This window comes from Etheostoma spectabile, chromosome 20, assembly GCF_008692095.1.
Source record: "Etheostoma spectabile isolate EspeVRDwgs_2016 chromosome 20, UIUC_Espe_1.0, whole genome shotgun sequence".
In the NCBI taxonomy this organism is placed as follows: domain Eukaryota; kingdom Metazoa; phylum Chordata; class Actinopteri; order Perciformes; family Percidae; genus Etheostoma; species Etheostoma spectabile.
Window position 1 is genome coordinate 11,374,280 of NC_045752.1, and position 20,214 is coordinate 11,394,493.

The 20,214-nt window shown below is 39.7% G+C and overlaps 2 protein-coding genes across 2 annotated transcripts; both read left to right on the top strand.

The window, feature by feature from the left end:
- Nucleotides 1–8,043: 8,043 nt before the first annotated feature.
- LOC116669682 (rho-related GTP-binding protein RhoV) lies at nucleotides 8,044–9,322 on the top strand. Its single transcript, XM_032499639.1, has 3 exons — nucleotides 8,044–8,438; nucleotides 8,513–8,571; nucleotides 8,660–9,322. Exons 1-3 carry the CDS (start codon nucleotides 8,279–8,281, stop codon nucleotides 9,107–9,109), a joined length of 669 nt encoding a protein of 222 aa, XP_032355530.1. The 5' UTR covers nucleotides 8,044–8,278; the 3' UTR covers nucleotides 9,110–9,322.
- Nucleotides 9,323–10,224: 902 nt separating this feature from the next.
- LOC116669877 (zinc finger FYVE domain-containing protein 1) lies at nucleotides 10,225–19,740 on the top strand. The gene is made up of 11 exons (XM_032499958.1): nucleotides 10,225–11,757; nucleotides 11,841–12,345; nucleotides 13,274–13,488; nucleotides 13,660–13,766; nucleotides 13,852–13,960; nucleotides 14,069–14,166; nucleotides 14,366–14,483; nucleotides 14,615–14,785; nucleotides 14,983–15,163; nucleotides 15,250–15,363; nucleotides 17,614–19,740. Exons 1-11 carry the CDS (start codon nucleotides 11,248–11,250, stop codon nucleotides 17,844–17,846), a joined length of 2,361 nt encoding a protein of 786 aa, XP_032355849.1. The 5' UTR covers nucleotides 10,225–11,247; the 3' UTR covers nucleotides 17,847–19,740.
- The last annotated feature ends 474 nt before the right edge of the window (nucleotides 19,741–20,214 follow it).

Sequence of the window (20,214 nt, forward strand, 5' to 3'; positions counted from 1 at the left end):
GAGACGTCCTTTCCTCTGAAGAGTCACAAAACTTCATCAGGTGTTTGGGCGGAGTAAGCAAATCCTTCAGTTGCATGGCTACCGGGAAGGCTGCTCTTGCGTGTCCTCAGCTATAGCTCCTCGATGATCCCTCCTCAATGTTTGGTCCTCTTGGAGGAAATAAGAGCTTTGAGACGGCCTTCACCAAGGCGGGACAGAACAAGGGAAACAAAATTCAGCCCCCGTTGTTGTGTTAGCCTTGGTAACATTTGCTAATCAGCACTAAACAATCCATTCCTAGTTGTCCAGAAGGAGAAGTATCAATATTCTCATCTCACGTTAAGCAATCAACCATATGAGTGTATTTCCCAAAATGACAAAACGGTCTTTCAATTAACTTTCTGGGATTCTGTGGTGGACAAATGAGAAGCAGCTTCCTAAGCCAGTGTAGCGTTCATCAATGAAATATCCTGGTTTTGTGACAATGCTTGTGACTGTGCATCAAGGGCCACAGAGTTGGATATTTTCCCAGGAGGTTTATGTTTCAGTCTTATTGTACATGAGCTCATTAAACCTCTTAAAAGCATTTGAGCCAATTGGGGAGGAGAGGTAGCAGGCTGTGCAATATGCTTCCTGGTCTGGTTTGCAGGAATGCCAGGAAACCTCTGAGTTCAACTCATTTAAGCAATGCAAACTTGTTTTTGCTTTTGCAAATGGCTCAGCATGAGCATCCACACGGTAGATCCTACATGTCCAATTGTGTAGTTTTTGGTTTATAATCTTCTACTGGTATTTTTTCACGATAGAAAGTGTCACTATATTTTTAACAGTCTGTCTTCAGCTGCAGTGACGGATGATAACATTAACAGAGTTGCGTTGTGCAAATCTGGGTCTGTTATATACTGTTACGTCCAAGTGTTGATGCTTGCGCAGTATGCCCGTGTTGGCATTAAAACTTGTATTTGGTGTATTCTAGGTTCTACCTATCACGTTGTGAAGCCAAATTAACCTCTAGTCTAATTAGCACACGTGCAAATATATGCACCCTCATACCCTTATACACATTCCCACGTTATGAAGCATATGTATAATTATGCATGTATCTGGAAGTGTTTAGTACCGATATGTATGCTCAAGTTAAGTAGTCAATTTTGACCTAGACAACTTCTCATGCCTAGCTGTGTGGTACTCACACTCTGTGCAGAGAGGAGCATGTGCTTGTTCTGGTCAAAACAGCACACCGTGTTTGCATAGCAGCCTGTACCACAGAATGATTGGCCAACTCAACACATGCTATGCTTACTTATGGGATGACGTTACCTTTCTTTCTGCATGTCAGCACATGTCAAAAATAAAATGATTGCACAATGTTTCCCTTTGAAGGGCCACACTAGAACTGCTTGGGCAGCTGCTAAATGTAGATGGTGAAAGCAAGCAAGGTCACAACCAGGACGTCAAGGGAATAATTAGATGGTTGTGTGTCATTTGATTGAAGATTCCTGCCTCAAACATTTGCCCTACGTTTGATATATTATCTTACACAATTAAAAATTTATATAAAAAAGGAGATATGGAAATCAATCTGTTTTAGTGCCTTCACTGAGGCCTTTAGTAGAAGTTATACAGATAAAGGGATGAGCTATACAGTCTATGGGGATGAGGCTCCGGCCCCCCCTGTTGGCAGACACAAGCTGCCTTCGAATAGCAAGCACAACTTAGAAGTTAGAATATGTCTAACAAAACCTGCACTATGTAATCAGGGACTCTCAAATGGCCTTGTGAATAATGAAAATGTGTTGGACTTTCTTACCTTCTGCTTGACATTTCCCTCCTAAGATGGCCCTGACATCATGAGGACTCAAAGGTTTCAGGTACTATAACTTACTTTCTCAGCCTGAATCAAAAGGCCCTGGAGATTTCCTGCCATTTTTCTCTGAAGTGTTTTCTCTCAAAGAAACAGGAAAAGGCAGGTCTGTTTCCCACACACTCACAGAGGTTGGATATCAATGGTATTTTACAATGTGAACACTGCAGCATACAATCAAGCAGCTGCGCAGTCATTGTTAGTCTCTGAGACTTTATGCCGCAATAGTACACTAAAATACTTTGCAACATTATGGTTATAGCCTCTGTCTGCTTGTAAATGTCTTTTAGCACTGATTATGAGATCTGTCTATGTTGATACCAAATCTGTGTTCTCACTTCACTTGTTCTTTCATTTGAGTACATTTAGAGTGAGAAATTTACCATCAATGTCTTTAATCATCTGCCCAGTCCCCTTCTCTGGAACATTTGGTTACACTTAACACAATGCAAAGGAACTTATTTAACAAACTAGTTTTGTTACCAATGAATTAACAATCAACATAACCATGAAGGCGTTCTTGTGTTGACCAACATGAACAAGCTTTTTGAACACTTTTATTTCATTTTCAGTCTGAGTCAACTGTTTCCTAAGTGTGTAATGGCAAATAATAATGCTCTGTTTGTTTGGAAAGTTTAATCCCTTTAAAAGATTGTGTTCTCATGTTAATCAGCCAATTGCGGCAGAGTTTCCTGTTTAAATAGATTCTAATCGGGTTCTACGAGAACGTATGCTGCTGTGTGGATTGATGTGGAGCCAATTGAAACTAAAGTAGAAAAAACAGATGTTTCAAAGACCAAAGGGTGAGACCCCTTGTGATATTGTTATCAGTTCCCTGTGATGCATCTGATCAAACATTCAGATACTGAGGAATTGATGTGGATTTGCTTTTGTAGATGGAGTCATCATACCTTGACTGGGTTTTAAAATAAATGTTTTTTTAATGTCTTTGCTTGTATTTTCATGCAGAAAGCCTTTAAATTAAACTATAATCCTTCTCTTGATTGAGAATGGACACTAAATACAATGACAAATACATCTGTGTCATCACACCTACTTGGAAAAACAAAGTCAGGTTTACCTTGATATTGATGTAAGTGTGTATTGACAGCACATAAATCAGCATTCCATATGTGTAAAGTCATCTGCTACTCTGACATTGACAAAAGGTAAAGATGCATTAGAAAGATAACTAAAACATGAGAGTTGTGAAAAAGTATTACAGTTATGCACAGATACATGTGATTCACCAGTTTGGTGAGAAAAACACCTGATGGAGAAGAATGCAGTTACCATTTTTGTTTGCTACAGAAATTGCAGCTTTGTAATACCACAATAATATTTTCTCTTCAAATTCTGTTTTATATTTATCTGCATTTTATTTATGCTTATCAGCTGCTGTCACCAAGCAGACCAATTGAAGGATTCTTGTTTAACTGTTTTAGTGCAGGGCTACTGTATATCCCATGGGGCACAGAGGACAGACCCCCTGTGATGCTTTCTGGAGGGTAAAGTGGGATTAGTCCTCTGCTCCTGGACCCCTGCCAGGGTTTAATGGAGCAGGAGTAACTAAATTGACGGGTCTGCTGGCTGGGCAACAAAAGCCAAAAAACACTTAAGCTTCACTTAGAAATTGGGACATGCTGACTTACCCTAAGCTGGTTCACATCCAAAGGATACAATGCTGGTTATAATATTAATTCAGATTAACTGCAAATGCACTGATCCAACAAAAAAGACAAGGCACGTGCAGTATATCATTACTCAAACAATTGCAATGTATGTTGACGGTATGACAGTTATGCTTTCCTGCAATAACTGGCTACAAGCCAAGAATGTGAACAACCTAGGTGGTAGCGAGGAGGTAGTGAGGATCCAGTCTGAGTTCCCATGAATCACTCGGTGCAGTGACCATAAGGTGCTAGAATTCGAGTTGTCCTGGGATTGGGGCTTTAACTGTTGCTAATAAACTGGAGAGATACATGATGTGACTCTAATATGAAGCAGAAACCCTACACATCAATACGAGGACAAAGTTATAGCCCCCTTAGGCCGTGAAATCTGGTACAGACATTAATGGTCCTCAGAGGGTGAATCCTAATGACTTTGGTGATCCCTTGACTCTAGTACCACGGTAAAGTTTACATTGAGGTTTTGAAGTCTTGGCAACTATTATTGGTAGTTGTTCATTAAATTTGGAAAAGACATTTGAATAACTCTTCTAGTATCATTTGCATGTATCCCAATACTATTTAAATACCTGCTAAACTAATGACATTCCCACCAGCCTCAGCTGTACTTTGGTGCTAATTAGCAAATATTAGCATGCTAACTAACATACTAAACTAAGATGATGAACATGTTAGACATTATACTTTCTAAACAGCACCATGTCATTGTAAGCATGTTAGCATGATAACGTACTACTATAGCCTCATAGATTGACTAACATGGCTGTAGACTCTTGTTTTTGCTCCTATGGTATGTATATAATTGTACCGCAAATGCGTCAGAAATGTGAAACTTCTTAGATTAGGTTAGATGTCATTTTCAGTTGATGTGCAGTAATATTTAGTGGCAGAACATAAAATGTGTCTGGGCCTCAGTAAAGGGTTCACAAGTTACTCAAATTAACTGTACATTATCAATAAACACAAAATAACTTGTTCCACCATTGTCTATGTTTTGTGTCAAATACAAGCAAGCAGGTCAGGGTGATGTACCCGGTAACAAGTAACCCACAGTTGTGATACGCAAAGCCCTGGGTTGCCCCTGAAGTTACCTTGGTAACCCCAAATCTTGCTTCGTAGTACAGGCCTCAGGTTGACATCAGGATGCAAACAGTTTCACAGAGATTATGTTGAATATACGCATAGCGAGTGACAGTGTGTCCCAGCCCTGACCCTAAAGTCACACCTATGAACTGAAGAAGAAGAGGGAAATGAGGTCTCAGTGTGATGGAGGCACCAATTCTGCTATAATCCTCACCACTTAAGAGCCTACGCAATATCTACTTAAAGAGACATTATGCAGGAAATGATATACAAATGGTTTGTTTATCACGCCGTCTTTGTGTCAGCCACTTGTTTTGTGGCCTGTCTACAGTGTGCCATGCTGATCTCTCTCTGGCTTAAAGAGGAGCATAATCTTTTAACACCTATCTGTCAGATTCATCTATTGTTGTCAGATTTGAGATGCACCAGGAATTCAAGTCAGTTGCTGGGCTTTACTTTTTAACAACCCGAGCAATAGCTCCAGGAGACACGACGGGTGTTTGAATTTAGTGTATTTGAATTAACTCACATGAGTTAGTCAACAAAAGTGGAATTTATAATTGATAAGCAAATTTATTTGATAAAAATTAAGTGTGCTGTGTTTACATTGGGGGCTCTCCCTAAGCTGCACACATTGGGAGACTTTACTAAGCAGATTACTTCAATAAATCTGTGTCAGGATACATTTCTGCATGTCTAGTCATGCAGAGAGAGAGAGAGAGAGAGCATGAGAATGCAGAACCAAAACATGTTTACATTATCAAATATGCATCTCAATTGATTATCTAGACACTGAGCCACTGCTGAAGTTGCCAGCACGCTACTGACATCTGCTGCACAGGTCAAAGTACATGCAAACCTTGCAAAGACATCTGCATATAGTTGCACAGTGCAAGTATGCCTTTGTAGCATTGAAGAACAGCTTACTGGTTGATCTATGATGATAAAAGTGGCTGTTACAGGAAAGACAATCTTTGGATGTGGAGATATTTAAAGACCTTTTCCTGTGTTTGACATTTACCTTGAATTAAGGAACACGAGCATTGTGACTCACAGCTGCCAGAGGTGTAGCATGGGAGCTGACATGACGTGTGTCAGGGGCAAGGGGGTGGGGGGACCAGATGTTGTCCTCCTACCAGGGGGAATAAACTCTCTCACTCTCAGTGCAGGTGGTGGGAAAAAGGGGGAGAGAAAGGGAGAAGAGAATGAGTGAGCAAGAAACAACGACAAACAGGAAGCAGAGACCTTACAACACAATGCACGCAGAGTTTCCTGCAGGCTCAGACAGATAAGGAACAACACTTTGTTTAAAGCTGTATTTTCAACCACAAACGTTTCCCGATCTCTAAAACCACATCTCACAGTGCTCGTCCAATTCTTGTGTGATCATGCAGATTTTGAGTTTTTGAATGTACACCCTCAGCCATATGTCTTTAAACTATATAACTACAATGGTGAGTTCAATGCAACCCAAAATACAATGTCTAATTGTTGTTATTATAGCCATTGCTATTATAACCATTGTGACAATGTGGCCCTACTTCATAAGGTCGGGGGTGAGACACAAGGATTGCTGTGTGATGATGATCTGGAGGTTTGATAAGCATCATCACTTGCACATTTCTTATCTTCATAAAAACAATCATAAATCATACAGCTGTGCATCATAATCAGTTCCATGCAAAAAAGAGGGAGTACAACTTGGAGCAACTATTTTGACATAATACTGTCAAACAATGCAAATAAACACTTTCTCCAAGAAGTAGACACATTAAGATCCTCATCAGAAATATAAGTTCATAGTGATATTAGCAAGAATGCCAGTGGAGCAGAATGCCAGTGTACTGAGCCAAAGATCATCAGGGTAAATGCCTTGATGTTACATCCCAACTCCTTTTAAATTGTATTGAGGTGTAACTAGCTGAGAAACAATCAATAATACACCCCCTTTGTGCACAGTGTGGTGCACTAGTCATTGCACCGATGTACTGGTCAGGATGCGTCTATAGTGCAGTGTTTTTGTTAAAGGCATAATTATTGTCATTTGGGGTAGTTTTGCAGTGTAATCTGCAAGTGAATGTTAATGACAGAGGAATTGTGAGGATTTTTATTTTCTGTAAATTAAGAATATTAAGTGTGTGTGTTTATGAACCCAGTCACCCTGGAAAAGACAGGATGAAACATGGCACATGAAGTTTCTGCTATTTTAACTGCAGCTGGTGACAGTTCTAACAATGCCCCATCAGCTGTGCTCTTTGCCCCTTTTACATGGGAGAATAAAGCTGCCTTCAGAAAATTAAATTTGTAGATTGTAAACACATGAACAATAGTACGAGAAGGTGGCATCCTATTCTAACATTTCCTTCGGGATGAATAAAGTATCTATCTATCTATCTATCTATCTATCTATCTATCTATCTATCTATCTATCTATCTATCTATCTATCTATCTATCTATCTGTCTATCTATCTATCCATCCAGTCAGGAAAAATTCAACAATTCTCTGATACCAAAGTTACTGAGGTCTGATGTTAAGAGAGCATGGATCAACCTTTAATAAATAAATTATGAAATGGAAAAACAGGTATTTTGGGAAACATCTCTGTCCTATTAGAAGACACTATATATTATATGTGAATGTATATATAAAACGTGAATACTGTTCGATGGTGTTGTTTGCCTCCAGTGTCGCCTTCCAGGCACCTGACCCTAACCTCAACCCTAAACATAACCATTGCCGCGCTGCCTGGAAGGAGACCAAACACCGGGAATACTCGGCAAGTTGTAGTCTGTTCAGAAGAAACTGAAAGCAGCGTCTGGATGAAGCGCAAGGTGTAGGCTGCAACATGCAAAAGCCAACGCTGGAGCAACAACATCCTCTTTTGACCAATAGTGGTATTACACTCAATTATTGGGCACATTTATCAAGTAGGCCCAGGCCTACCACGACGGAGACTGTGAGAAGCAACTACAGAAGTAGCAATAGTTTACGAAGTAGCCTTTAAATAACGTTTTCCAAAACCTTACAAATGACAGCACAATATTACTAAAAAAATACATAACAACATAAGCTACGATAGGCTTTTAAAGACTATTTGGCTTTATTATAAGCATTTTTCATTCTGAGCTTTCAACTGGAGTAGGCTAGCCTATGAAGGGTTTATTTGCAAAAGCAGATCTCCGTTCTTTTTTTTCTTTTTTTAACTAATCCTTTTTTTGTGTCCAATCCAGTGAATATCGATAACATTTGTGATAAGTTGTTTTTAAGATCTCACTTATAGCCTGTCATTTTTTTATCAATCTTTTTTTTTTAATGTCCAATCCAGGGGAGATCGATCAAGCTAGTTTGGGTTTATTATTTTTAGAACGAATTTGATCTGTTTTTTATAAATGAACTCTTCTTTTTTCGACAGATAACAATTCAAGGCCCGTCCTGGTGGGAGTGACTATGGTAATCAGCATCAAACGGAAACAGTTAAAGTGTTGGGGCATCACTCGTCTGATTGGGTGCCTTTGTTCTTTCAAATCGAGGTGTCCTCTCTTCTTTATTGGCACCAACGGGCCTTTGGGGAGAAGACAACTTTTACAGTAATGCTGTAAGCTACTCCTGCATGGACTTTCAAACTGCGAGGATAATGGAGTAATAGCTATTAAGAAAAGATGGCCTGTCAGAGACATGATAAACCAAATAGACTTAGGGATGAGCTGAGCTGCATGCTGGTTGGTGATGGAGCTGTGGGGAAGACTAGCATGATCATCAGTTACATCTTTAATGGATACAACAGCGAGTACAGACAAACAGCTTTTGACGTTTTCACTGGTGAGTGAAGGTTCATTTTCAAAGGTTAATGCTGCTTGACTCAGCAATAAAACTGATTTCTACATTACTTCCAGGTTTGGTTCATGTGAATGGAATCCCAACTCGTGTGAAGCTGATAGATACTGCTGGACAGGTAAATGTTTTTAAAACCACATTAAGATTTTTTTTTTATCAGACTAGTTAGTTCTTTCTTCCTCATCTTTCATTGGTTGATCTGACAGGAGGAGTTTGACCACCTTCGCTCTCTGTGCTATGCCCATGTGGACGTCTTCATCCTATGCTTCAGCCTGGTCAACCCTGTCTCCTTTGACAACATCACTTCCAAGTGGATCCCACAGATCCGAGCCGGCAACCCGACCTCTCCCATCGTACTGGTTGGAACTCAGTCAGACCTTTGCCACAATGTGGACGTTCTTATTCATCTGGACCAGCGGAGCACCAAGCCAGTGCCCTTCAGCCGGGCCAGAAGGCTGGCACACAGGATCAGAGCTCATGACTATGTGGAGTGTTCAGCACTGACACAACACAACCTCAAAGATGTGTTTGACTGTGCTATATTTGCTTCCACCAAGCACAAGCACACTGGCAAAACATCAAAAAAGCTCAGCCTGCTCAAACGTTTAAAGACGTTTTGTGATTGTGGATGGAGGAAAATCTTCAGATTCATCTGATGTGGAATCAAATAGTGGATTGTACTCTGCTTAGTGGACACGATGTGTTTGAGAATTTGTTCGACAAATCATGCATTTTTATCTAAATGTTTCCCTACAGGATGCAAATTGAGCACCAAAACCACATAATTTTAGATTATTGACAACCTGCATTGCAATAAAAAGGATACATTTTCTGCTTTTTTTTATCTTCCCTTTCCTTTGTTTCATGTTTTATTTCATATTTTGTTATATGTATGTTCATATTTTTGTGTATGTGTGTTAAAGGTTTGTAATAAATACATTACAGAGTAACACATAGATTATTTCATTTTATGTTTCTGTTTTTTCTTAAAGAATTGCTTTAATGAATGGATCTGAAAACCTACTGTCTGTAGATCCTGCAGTGGAAGGTACTGTCAGTGAAGAAATGGAGGGAAAACACAAAGTGCCATTTGAGACAAATGGTCACCTGCTGATACTTTGAAGTGCTACTTTACAAGACAAAAGCCATTTAAATCCATCCTCTATTTGAAAGCTTATACTGAGGCATGTTACCACAGTTACTTTTAAAAAAGCCCCCCCATATGGAATTTTCTGTGGTAAAATGATGATCAAAGATGTATATTAAATTAGGCTAAGGTTTGCCCAAAATGATTGCAACATCAAAAGAAACTATTACAAATGATAATATATTGTGATATTTGGAGCAATTTGCTATACCAACTAAGACCAAAATATTATCATTTCACATTGTCTGTATCTTATTTATTCATCAGAAAAGCGTAAAAACACAAAAGAAAAAACACAAGTTAAATTGCACAAATTATCTGCAAAGACATCTTAAATATGTGGTTGAGCTTCTTGCTTTCATTTTGGAAAATTTGGTGGTATGTCACTGTGCTTTGGGGTAAATCCAAGAGGTTAAGCTGATTTGAATGCCTCTCGGAAAGATTAGTTGCGATAATTGTAGGCTACCTTTTTCCCTCCCTCAACATGACATGCAAGACACCAAAACCCTGCACCCCTTTAAACGTTCAATTATTTGAGTTAAATAGCAAAGTTTGATTTTGAGCACAAAACATTTTTTAAGCTTCACAGAATCTGTCGATTCAGTTTGGGCGCATCACTTCAAGTCTGTCCGGTGGAACTACGTTTCCCACAATGCATCCGCACTTTAGCCTCCTCTGACCCTGTGACTGAAAATAATCTGATCAGCTGATCTGACCTGGCAACAAAATAACGTAGCTAGAGAAATCTGCTAAGGAGGGGGCTGAAGAACAAAACAATGACACTGCTCGGAAGGATTCAAATACAGTAACACTTTAAAAGACTTTTTAAACGGAATAGCGCGGATTTCCCTCCAGTTTTAAAGTAAAAGAGTCCGTTGATATCCGAGTTTTTGACATCGACTGGTGGTTGTTTTTGTTGATATGTTGTTACAGCTCAGTTGACAGACTGGAAGCTAGCTCCTTGTTTGGACGGCTATGAAATGTTGGGGCTTGCTGGTCCGCTAATTACAGCTTTTCTTTGGACAAAGTTGAAACTGTCCGTCGAAACCTACTAGCTGTGAGCTAATTTGCTGCTTGTATGCCAAATTATCTGCCTAGTTTGCCAGCAAGATATTAAGGGTCAGTTTGCTAGCTAGCCTGTTGTTAGCATCAACATTTGCACATTCATCCTTTCAGGGAGAGTTCATTGTCTCAGTAGGTACTAGCTACCTGTACATGTTTCTGTATTATTTTAGAGCTTTATTCGCTAACCTTTAATAGAATTGATGTAATAATGCAGCTAAATGCTAACTTTGGTTTCTGAACAAGCTAACATAGAGCTATCCAGTGTAACTCAAGGAGACGGCATTTTCTGCTTCATTGCCTCACTGTTAGTTGCACCAGATTGCACTATTAAAGCCGTTGTGTTTGAAATTCATGTTGTGAAAAGATATTGTATTATTTTTGAGAGTTAGTTGTTACAGTGAGTGCATCATCTCCCCTTTTACCATGCAGCTATTTTAAGTTGATTTAGTCGTTGTATTTGGGCACTTCAGTTGCCAGTATTACCACATTTTAAGTAACTGCTATTGGAAATAGCTGGTACTGTACTGTCAAAGCTGTTCAAATAAGCCTTGCTCTGTATTTAAGTTCAACTTGTAAGAAACGATGAGCGGGCATGGCTCATCTTCAGAAAAAGGAGTCAATACTAGCCTAATATGTCAAGAGAGTTATGTCTGTGGTGGCTCTGAGGAGGCTGCATTTGAGTGTGATGAATGCAAAAGCTTGCAGTGTGTTCGTTGTGAGCTTGAGCTCCACAGACAGGAGAGTCTGAAGAACCATGAGCGGGTTCAGATAAGACCTGGGCATGTCCCTTGCTGTGACAACTGTAAAGGAGGTAACGGAGACAATGGCAAACGCCATAGATCTGTGGTCCGCTGCCAGAACTGCAAAGTTAACTTGTGCCAAGACTGCCAAAAACGCACACACAGTGGAGGCAACAAGAAGAAACACCAGCTCACATCTTATCCTCCACCACCTAAACCTGCCGAGGTCAAATCTGTCCAGACACTTGTCTCACCCGCTGTCCAAATAGCAGATGAGACCAAATCTCATAAAGCAAAACTTCTGGAGAAGATTTCCAGTTTTCTCTTGGTTGATGAAAATGAGGAAATGCAGGTATGTTGTGCAAAAGTCACACTTGTCACAGAATCAAAATACCTAAACAAAGAAACTAATTTTCACTTCTTGTTTCTCCAAAGATAAAAGATGAATCTTCATTTATAAAGACCCTTAGCTGTAACCCTGACCAGCTGCTGAAGGTGGTATCCATTTTTGGCAACACGGGAGAGGGGAAATCTCACACCCTGAATCACACATTCTTCATGGGCAGAGAAGTGTTCAAAACTTCTCCCACACAAGAGTCCTGTACGGTGGGTGTGTGGGCGGCGTTTGACCCCTTCCGTAAAGTAGTAGTGATTGACACCGAGGGGCTCCTTGGGAACAGTTCCAAACAGGGCCAGAGAACCCGTCTCTTGCTCAAGGTGCTTGCCATCTCCGACCTCATCATCTACCGCACCCATGCTGACCGTCTCCATGATGACCTCTTCAAGTTCCTCGGAGATGCTTCAGATGCATACCTGAAGCATTTCACTAAGGAACTGAAGGCCACAACAGCCCGCTGTGGCTTGGATGTCCCTCTGTCCACCTTGGGCCCTGCGGTGGTCATCTTCCATGAAACAGTCCACACTAAGCTGCTTGGTTCAGGTAAAATTTCTCAACACTTCTATTCCTCCCAGGTCCCTCTAGTAATAGGTGGAGGGTCATTACTTCATCTGTAACACATTTATTAGAGAAGTCAAACCTTTAAATAAAAATTTTCAGGAAAACATCTATTAAAACAATACATTGTGACTGTATCACCCTGAATTTAGGTTTGCATCACCATAAGGGATGAGAAGCGGGGCCGTCAAAGTAAAGATTAAGCCCGGCAGATAATTACAGGTTTACGAAATATTAGCCTACAGCCTATCTTTACATTACTGGAGGTTGCAATCTGCATTCCAACTTTTGAAGAAATACTCCTTTTTGGACTAAAAAGAAAACTACTGTGTAGTGAAGTCAAAAATGCCACATATTCATAGCTAGTCACTTGACACTTAAAAAACAATGTTGCAATTTCCATCTTGTTGTCCAGTTACTACAACTCATACTTTACATTGCCGTCAACTATTTTCCAATGCATGCAATTCACTACAAGTCAAATGTAGTTACTGCTGAGAAAGAAGAACAAAAACATTCATAGTATAGTAGGCCTTGGAGAGTAAAGTATGAATGATTTGTAGTAAATGTGCTTAAACATGAAGAACACTGTAAGCCTTCAAGACTTGGGACAACAAATGTAGCCTAATGTAAACGAGTGAGCTACATGTCTTTGCTCATACATTATTTTATGTGGTTTTTTTTTGACTGACAAACAACATTGTAACATTCTTGGTACTTTTAATAGTAATAATAAAAATCAACTACTAATATTTAATAGTATTTTTCTCTTTCGTTTCATTCATCGATTCATATCAAGTACTGCATTTTAAGAATTGTGTTGTATCTGATGCACAATAACAAACTCTCACTAACGGTATATCTACAATACATTCTGATTCCAGTCTATGGTAACTTCTGTGTCTTGTTTTAGATAAGTCATCTGAGTCAGTAGATCGGCTTCTATCGGAGCGCTTTAAGAAGCTTTCCCGTTTCCCAGAGGCCTTCAGCTCTGTCCAGTACTGGGGCACGCAGACTCTCAGCCCCCCGACTGATTTCCAGGGCCTGCAGAATAAACTGGAGCAGCTCCTGGATAACAACGCCACCCGTTCCCCACGCACCCCTGTGGTCATCTTCAAAGCCCTGCAGGTACGGCTGTATATAGTTTGAATATCAGCCAGCTTACAGCCTGCTTCAGACTGGCTGGGGGTTGCATTGAAATTAATAGATACACAGTTTGCGGAAAACTGGTTTCTGGATTGAGATAAAGATGCATTTTTAATAGATAATGAATTTTGTTGCACCTTGATTCTCCCACAGGCATTGAGTGATCGCTTTAATGGGGAAATTTCAGGTGAGCTTGTAGCCCACAGCTGCTTCTTTCCTGATGAGTACTTCACCTGCTCCAGCCTGTGCCTCAGCTGTGGGTCAGTGCCTTCCTCTCTTTATAATCTCGCCTTCAATCTTTTGCGTTTCCGATTGTTTAAAATCTGCTTTTTACTTCTATCCCAGATCTGGCTGCAAGAACAGCATGAACCACTTAGCAGAAGGAGTGTGCCATGAGGCAAAACACCGTTGTCGTTATTCTGTTCAGTATGATAATCGCATTTACACCTGTAAGGTAAGCACAGTTGCTCTTAGATCGAACAAATCCTCTATACCATTCACTGTGTAATCACTTGTGTTCCATGGCTAATGAGGTTAATGATATTTTGGTGCATCACTATAGGCTTGCTATGAAGGGGGAAAAGAAGTGATAGTTGTCCCTAAGACCTCTGCTTCCTCAGACTCTCCATGGATGGGCCTCGCCAAATACGCCTGGTCTGGGTAAGTGTCAGTTAGATGACCTGCAGATCATGAGTAACAAGGTCTGGGTTAGACTTTTGTTACCTTTTACAGAGCTTAATTTAGCACTTAGTTCTAAAATAAAAATGTTCTATTATCTTACATATTCAATGTAATACCTTAGATATTTACATTTATATTTCCAGGGACTTGTACATTTATATATCTACTGTATGTTAAGGTACGTTATTGAATGTCCCAACTGTGGAGTTATCTATCGGAGCCGTCAATACTGGTATGGGAACCAGGACCCTGTGGATACAGTTGTCCGTACTGAGATCCAGCATATATGGCCAGGGGTAAGGGAAACAGGCTTTTTAATTTATTTATCAGATGGAGATTAATTGTCTGTAATCATATATACCTAGACTTATGGCTTACTGTAATTATCTACATAAGTATGTAGTAAAAAGCTGTCTGCTTTTTGCAGTCGGATGGCTTTTTAAAGGACAATAGCAATGCAGCACAGCGTTTGCTGGATGGAGTCAACCTAGTGGCCCAGTCTGTGTCAGAGCTCAGTGTCAAGCCTGCTAAGGCCGTCACCTCTTGGCTGACAGATCAGATCGCCCCAGCCTACTGGAAACCCAACTCCCTCATCTTAGTGAGTGACACACACACAGCCCCACCTTCTACCACCCGCCACCAACAGCCAAGTCAACACTTTCGTATCCAGGGCTATGTTTACTGTCTGTGGTGCTCTGTGCCTATTTCACACTGTATGTTTGCAGGTCATAAGATACAAAATAGACTGGCTCAGAATAACAACTTCAGTTGTTATTGTATTTGTTCTCGTACAAGGTGTGCCATAAGTGCCACGCAGTCTTCCAGGACAACGACACCAAGCATCACTGCCGTGCCTGTGGGGAGGGCTTCTGCGATGGCTGCTCTTCCAAAGCTGCACCTGTGCCTGATAGAGGCTGGGGTCTTGCTCCCGTCAGAGTCTGTGACATCTGCTTTGAGCAGAGAGCTACGTACGCAGGTACACACGTTTTCAAAGATGTCAAATGTTCCTGTTATGCAGCCATGTATCATTTGGGTGAGCTTGAGATGTTTTTTTTTATGCAGAGCTGATTGAGGCAGAGCTTGAGGAGGAAGAAGGTGGAACCCTTGCCAGGAAGGTTGGAGAAGCAGTCACCAACACCATTGGGGTTGTGGTCACTGCTATTGACATCCCACTTGGTGAGTTTTACCCAAAAAACCCAAAGAGGAATGTTGCTTAGCTGGAATAAATAACCTAGTAATTGTGAGTGACTGGTTACAATGCCCTCTGGTGGCAGAGGCATAACATGCTTATTTACAGTAAGAAAGAAAAGCTGTGAGGTCTTGTTTCTAATTTGAACTCTCAAAAATGTTATGCGGAAGTCTGACTGGCAAAGCCTGCCTTATAAGGATACCCCAATGGCCTGGTTGTAATAGAGCAATTACAATTACCAAAAGCTCACAGTCCAAACAGGGCCAATTGATCCCCAACCTGCTTAGTGTGTTCTACCGCTTTAACATTATGTATTTTGGAGTAGTCTCTGACAAGTGACTGAAATTATGTATGTCAAGCAGAAGTTCAAATACTGAATTTGCATTTATCTCTAACTTGTTATTCTTGCCAATACATGTTTTTTATGGACTGCAAACTTAAAATCCTCCCACACACGCTCGCTACAGAACCTAAAATTGCCTTTGACAATCTTTTAGGCACCTGTAAGTGGCAGTGCTTCCATGTAGAATTGCTTTGCGGCGATAGTTGACCAGTAACCCTATGTATCCATTTCATTTCATGGGACTTTTGTAAACTCACCTTTGCTGTATGTTTATTGAGTCAATAATAAATATTTTGAGGTTTCTTGACAAGGCATACATAAAGATGTCTCATAGACTTTAAAGTAGTCTGGATCAGTCACTCTCTGAACTAGTCTAGAATGCACTTTGATCCAGTGTTTATTAGAAGAACATTTTTATAACAGCCGATATAACATGTTTTTGTCAGAATAATCCAAAAGGTGTTATAGATCAAGTAAATTGGCTCTGCTGCATGGGAAGAGATTACAAAGACTTGGCAAAAATAAGGGCTGTACTCACTCAAATACACACCACAAATCATAGCTCTTATTTTGCCTTTAGTTTGTTGTTTCATACATGTCTTAAACATATTTGGAAAAAACTCTTTGTTTAATCCAAAGCATAAGTATATGTGCAGTATATTAGACTGCTTCATTAGTCTACCGTAGAACTTCATTGACTGGTAAAAGGCATAGATGAATATGTGTTTGATAACCTGATGTCATGCTGAAAACGTCTTCATATCCATCACCACCAATACAAAAATACAAAGTCTGCTCCAATCACAACAAAATATTTATTTCCAAATCTTGTTTCCATGTTTCCATGGATACTCCAACCAAGACAGTTTAGGACTAGTAGATCATTTGTGAGGAAAAACAAGCATGGATAGAGCTAAAGTTAAGCAATGTCAGATGACAGTCATCAGTCTAGTCTTTTAGAGTAAGTATTACCTCTAAATTAAAGGAATAGCTCAACATTTTGGGAAATTTTAAGGAGGAGGTTTATGTGCTGGACTTTTTCTTCGCCGAGAGCAGTTGCCAGGCAACCAGCTGATCACAAGAGGTTATTGCTCCCTGCCAAGTAAATGTTCAGGACATAACCCCCTGTTAAGCCACAACTTACCAGTGTTACACTTTACACTGTTACAGATTAAACAAACAAGATAAATTGTGTTAATTAGTGAGCTTCAGAGCTTCTAGGCAGAATTTGTTACCTTTGCACAGAGACAATAATAACCTGATATCCTCCGCAGTATATCAGGTTTTTTGTCAAGTTATTCATCTATGCCCTTTACCAGTAAATATAGTGTAGGTCTACAGTATCCTTTGAACAGACCCTGGCTAACAGTTTTCCCTTTGTGTGCAGTTTTTATGCTTAGCTAATTAACAGACATGAGATCTTCTCAGCATGATGAACAAGCAAATTTCCCAAAAGGTCGAGCTGTTCCTGGCTGCACTATGAAGTTTAAAGTGACTTGGCAAAGATGAATCAGGATGCCTGAATAGCTCAATTGGTACAACGGGCACGATATATAGAGGTTTACTCCTTGACGCAATGACTCTTGGTTTGACGCCGACCTGGGCCCCTTCAATTGTTTACAGTGAACTGAATATTTTTGAGTTGTGGACAAAACAAGACATTTGAGGATGTTGTCTTGGGCTTTGGAAAACACAGATCAACAGTTTTCACCTTTTTTATAGACCAAACAACTAATCAATTAATCCAGATTTTAATTGACTATGAAAATTATCATTAATTGTTCATCCCTACTGTTACTACCATGTGTTTTGCAAGTGTAAAAGTGGTCCCTTATACTATAACTGATACGTGCTTGTGTTTATGTGTGTATTTATGTTACGTGTTACCCTGTAGGCCTTGTGAAAGATGCCGCCCGTCCTGCCTACTGGGTGCCTGACCAGGACATTCTGTCCTGTCACAACTGCCAGCGCGAGTTCACTGCCAAGCTGTCAAAGCACCACTGCCGCGCCTGTGGCCAAGGAGTGTGTGATGACTGCTCCCCGGAGCGTCGGCCGGTTCCATCGCGGGGCTGGGACCACCCTGTGCGGGTATGCGCCAACTGCAACCAGAAACCTGGAGAACTTTAACAGGGGCAGCCTTACTTCCTCAGAGCACCGGAGAGAACCACTCACTCACTCAGCTCGCAGTCTGTCACTGCCTTACCTCCTGTTAATCTAATGGTTCTGTCTTGTATCTGTGGAAAGGACGTTTTTAGGCATAAATAATATATAGAACATTTAGCAGAGTTCCTGTGGCCTTTGTAGAACAGCCAGAACATGTGAGTTACTTGACTGAGTGTGAAACCTGCATTTCCACTCTGTTTTTTTACAGAGTGAATATTTGGATTGGTATTGACGCAAGTCACAAATTTTACGTTAAATAAGGCTGTTGAGTTATTTTTTTACTGTCAGAAAATAAAAAAAATAAAAAACTAATTTAAAGAATATTAGTTAGTTGAGAACCCCGTGGGGTTGGTGTGATTAGTTTCCAGAAATTCTTATTATTGAGCATTGTTTCTCTGATGTCGCACGTGTAATGACAAGGAGATATTTTATATCCGTGCAGGTATGACTGCAGGGTCCATTGCATGCTGTATTGCAACATTTTAGTTTTTGCACTAAACCTTTTTCAGCTGTTATAGGCTGTTGCTTACCATGGCCAAAATCCAGATATCTAGATGATCAAGTAGTCTGTCCCGAACTGAGCTGAAATTTAAAAACATTAGGTCTAGATTGTGGATATCTGGTGTGCCAAAAATCATTCAGGTCACTGTGTCTGTGCTGGTATAATGTCTATATTTTATCATGTAATTTGTGGTTGTATGAAAATATAGAACTATGTTATAGGAGTGTACATTTAAAATGTTGAAAATTATTTATGTGTTGAGGATTAAAAAAAAAAAAAAGACCTATCAATACTCTGGCATGCATGATCCATGAGATCCATGGCCTTTTACTTGTTCAGAGGATGATCTCTGAATAAACCTCACTATCTTATTAACCAAGTGGCATTTCAGTGTATCCATGTTATAACATTTATGTATTTCATGTTCAAGTTTGTTCTCTTGACACCTTGATTTAAATTTTTTTCTAAATATGTACAGTTGGCTGCTTGGTTGTATGGGTATTGATTTGCAGAACTGAAGAATATCTGAATATGTCTTCAAAGCAGTTTTACATATTACACTCATGCCTCCAGGTCTACGTTGGCACAGACTCCTGGCAACACATTTTTGTTCTGTTTTAGCTCTTTGCAGCTTGTGTTTCCGTTATCATACATCCATTATTGATATTAAGTATTTTTCTTTTTCTGGATTTTGTTTTACACTATTTACTGTCTGGATATGTATATACTTTGTAGCAACTGTATGCAAACTACTCTTTTTTTCCCACATATTGTTTGCCTTTAATTTTGTTGTTAAACATTACACAGAAAAATTGATGCTTGAATGTTGATGATGAAATGTTAAACCATACTTAGTAATTGAGAGCTTTACATCTGGATATCATACAAAGCACGAGGTGATGCATTTAACACATGCTTGTATTTTGTTGTTAAAAATGAAAAATCTTTGTCAATTGTAAGATTAGTAAATTCACTGTTTGCTTTTTCCTAACGTGGAACTTTTTGGTTCTGATGAGAAAATGTGTTGGCCTTGCGTGAAAATACATTTACCTGCAATCATACACACACACTCCTCTGAAATGCATACATGTATATTGCACAGTACAGAATAGGAAATACATCATGTCAGATTACTTGTCCGGTAGTTTATTCCCATGCAGATTATGCAGTCTGCTGCTTCAAATATTTGCATTGTGATGTCCAATTTTTCAAATAGGTTGGGTGCTATTATCAACACTTCTCACATACAGACTACAAATCAATCACAAATGATTGATATATTTAAAACAGTTGGAAACTAACTTGAAGATTAAATATTAAAGTTGTATCAGCTTCCATCTGTCAAAACATAATCTGGAATTGTCTCCATGTCTTAAGTGTGTGTTTGTGTGTTTAAATCTCTCTGTGTCAAACCACTTACTGTTCGTCATGTGGGAGGAATAGATTATGTGCACGCCTGTGTATTGTGAGTCTTGCTGCCACTGCAGCTTTAGATAAAGTGAGGGAACTTTATTTGCTTGGTACTTATCGATGATGATAAATGATTTATAATTATTTTAATAAATAATTAAACACAAGCTTCCATGTCGATATTCTGTGCCACTTGCACTGCATGGTGTCAGTACGCCAGCAAGGGAAATTTCAATTGATATGTATCCCAGCTCCAGTGAGGGTCTCTTTAAAAGGGCTCTTATTCATTTGTGTACAATATAAATACAAGGGAAAACCCTTTAAAATAATTTTGACAGTTAACACATAAAGCCACGCCCCATCTGCGTATGCTGCCTATGTATTGGTCCACGATTTCACCTCGAGCTCTGATTGGTCAAT

What these genes read in the sequence shown, in the direction of transcription:
- LOC116669682 (XM_032499639.1), top strand. Translation starts at nt 8,279, where the DNA reads ATGGCCTGTCAGAGACATGATAAACCAAATAGACTTAGGGATGAGCTG. An exon ending in AGCTTTTGACGTTTTCACTG is followed by an intron (nt 8,439 to 8,512) that starts GTGAGTGAAGGT and finishes CATTACTTCCAG; the next exon opens with GTTTGGTTCATGTGAATGGA. An exon ending in TGATAGATACTGCTGGACAG is followed by an intron (nt 8,572 to 8,659) that starts GTAAATGTTTTT and finishes TTGATCTGACAG; the next exon opens with GAGGAGTTTGACCACCTTCG.
- LOC116669877 (XM_032499958.1), top strand. Translation starts at nt 11,248, where the DNA reads ATGAGCGGGCATGGCTCATCTTCAGAAAAAGGAGTCAATACTAGCCTA. An exon ending in GCCAAATACGCCTGGTCTGG is followed by an intron (nt 14,167 to 14,365) that starts GTAAGTGTCAGT and finishes CTGTATGTTAAG; the next exon opens with GTACGTTATTGAATGTCCCA. An exon ending in TCCAGCATATATGGCCAGGG is followed by an intron (nt 14,484 to 14,614) that starts GTAAGGGAAACA and finishes TGCTTTTTGCAG; the next exon opens with TCGGATGGCTTTTTAAAGGA.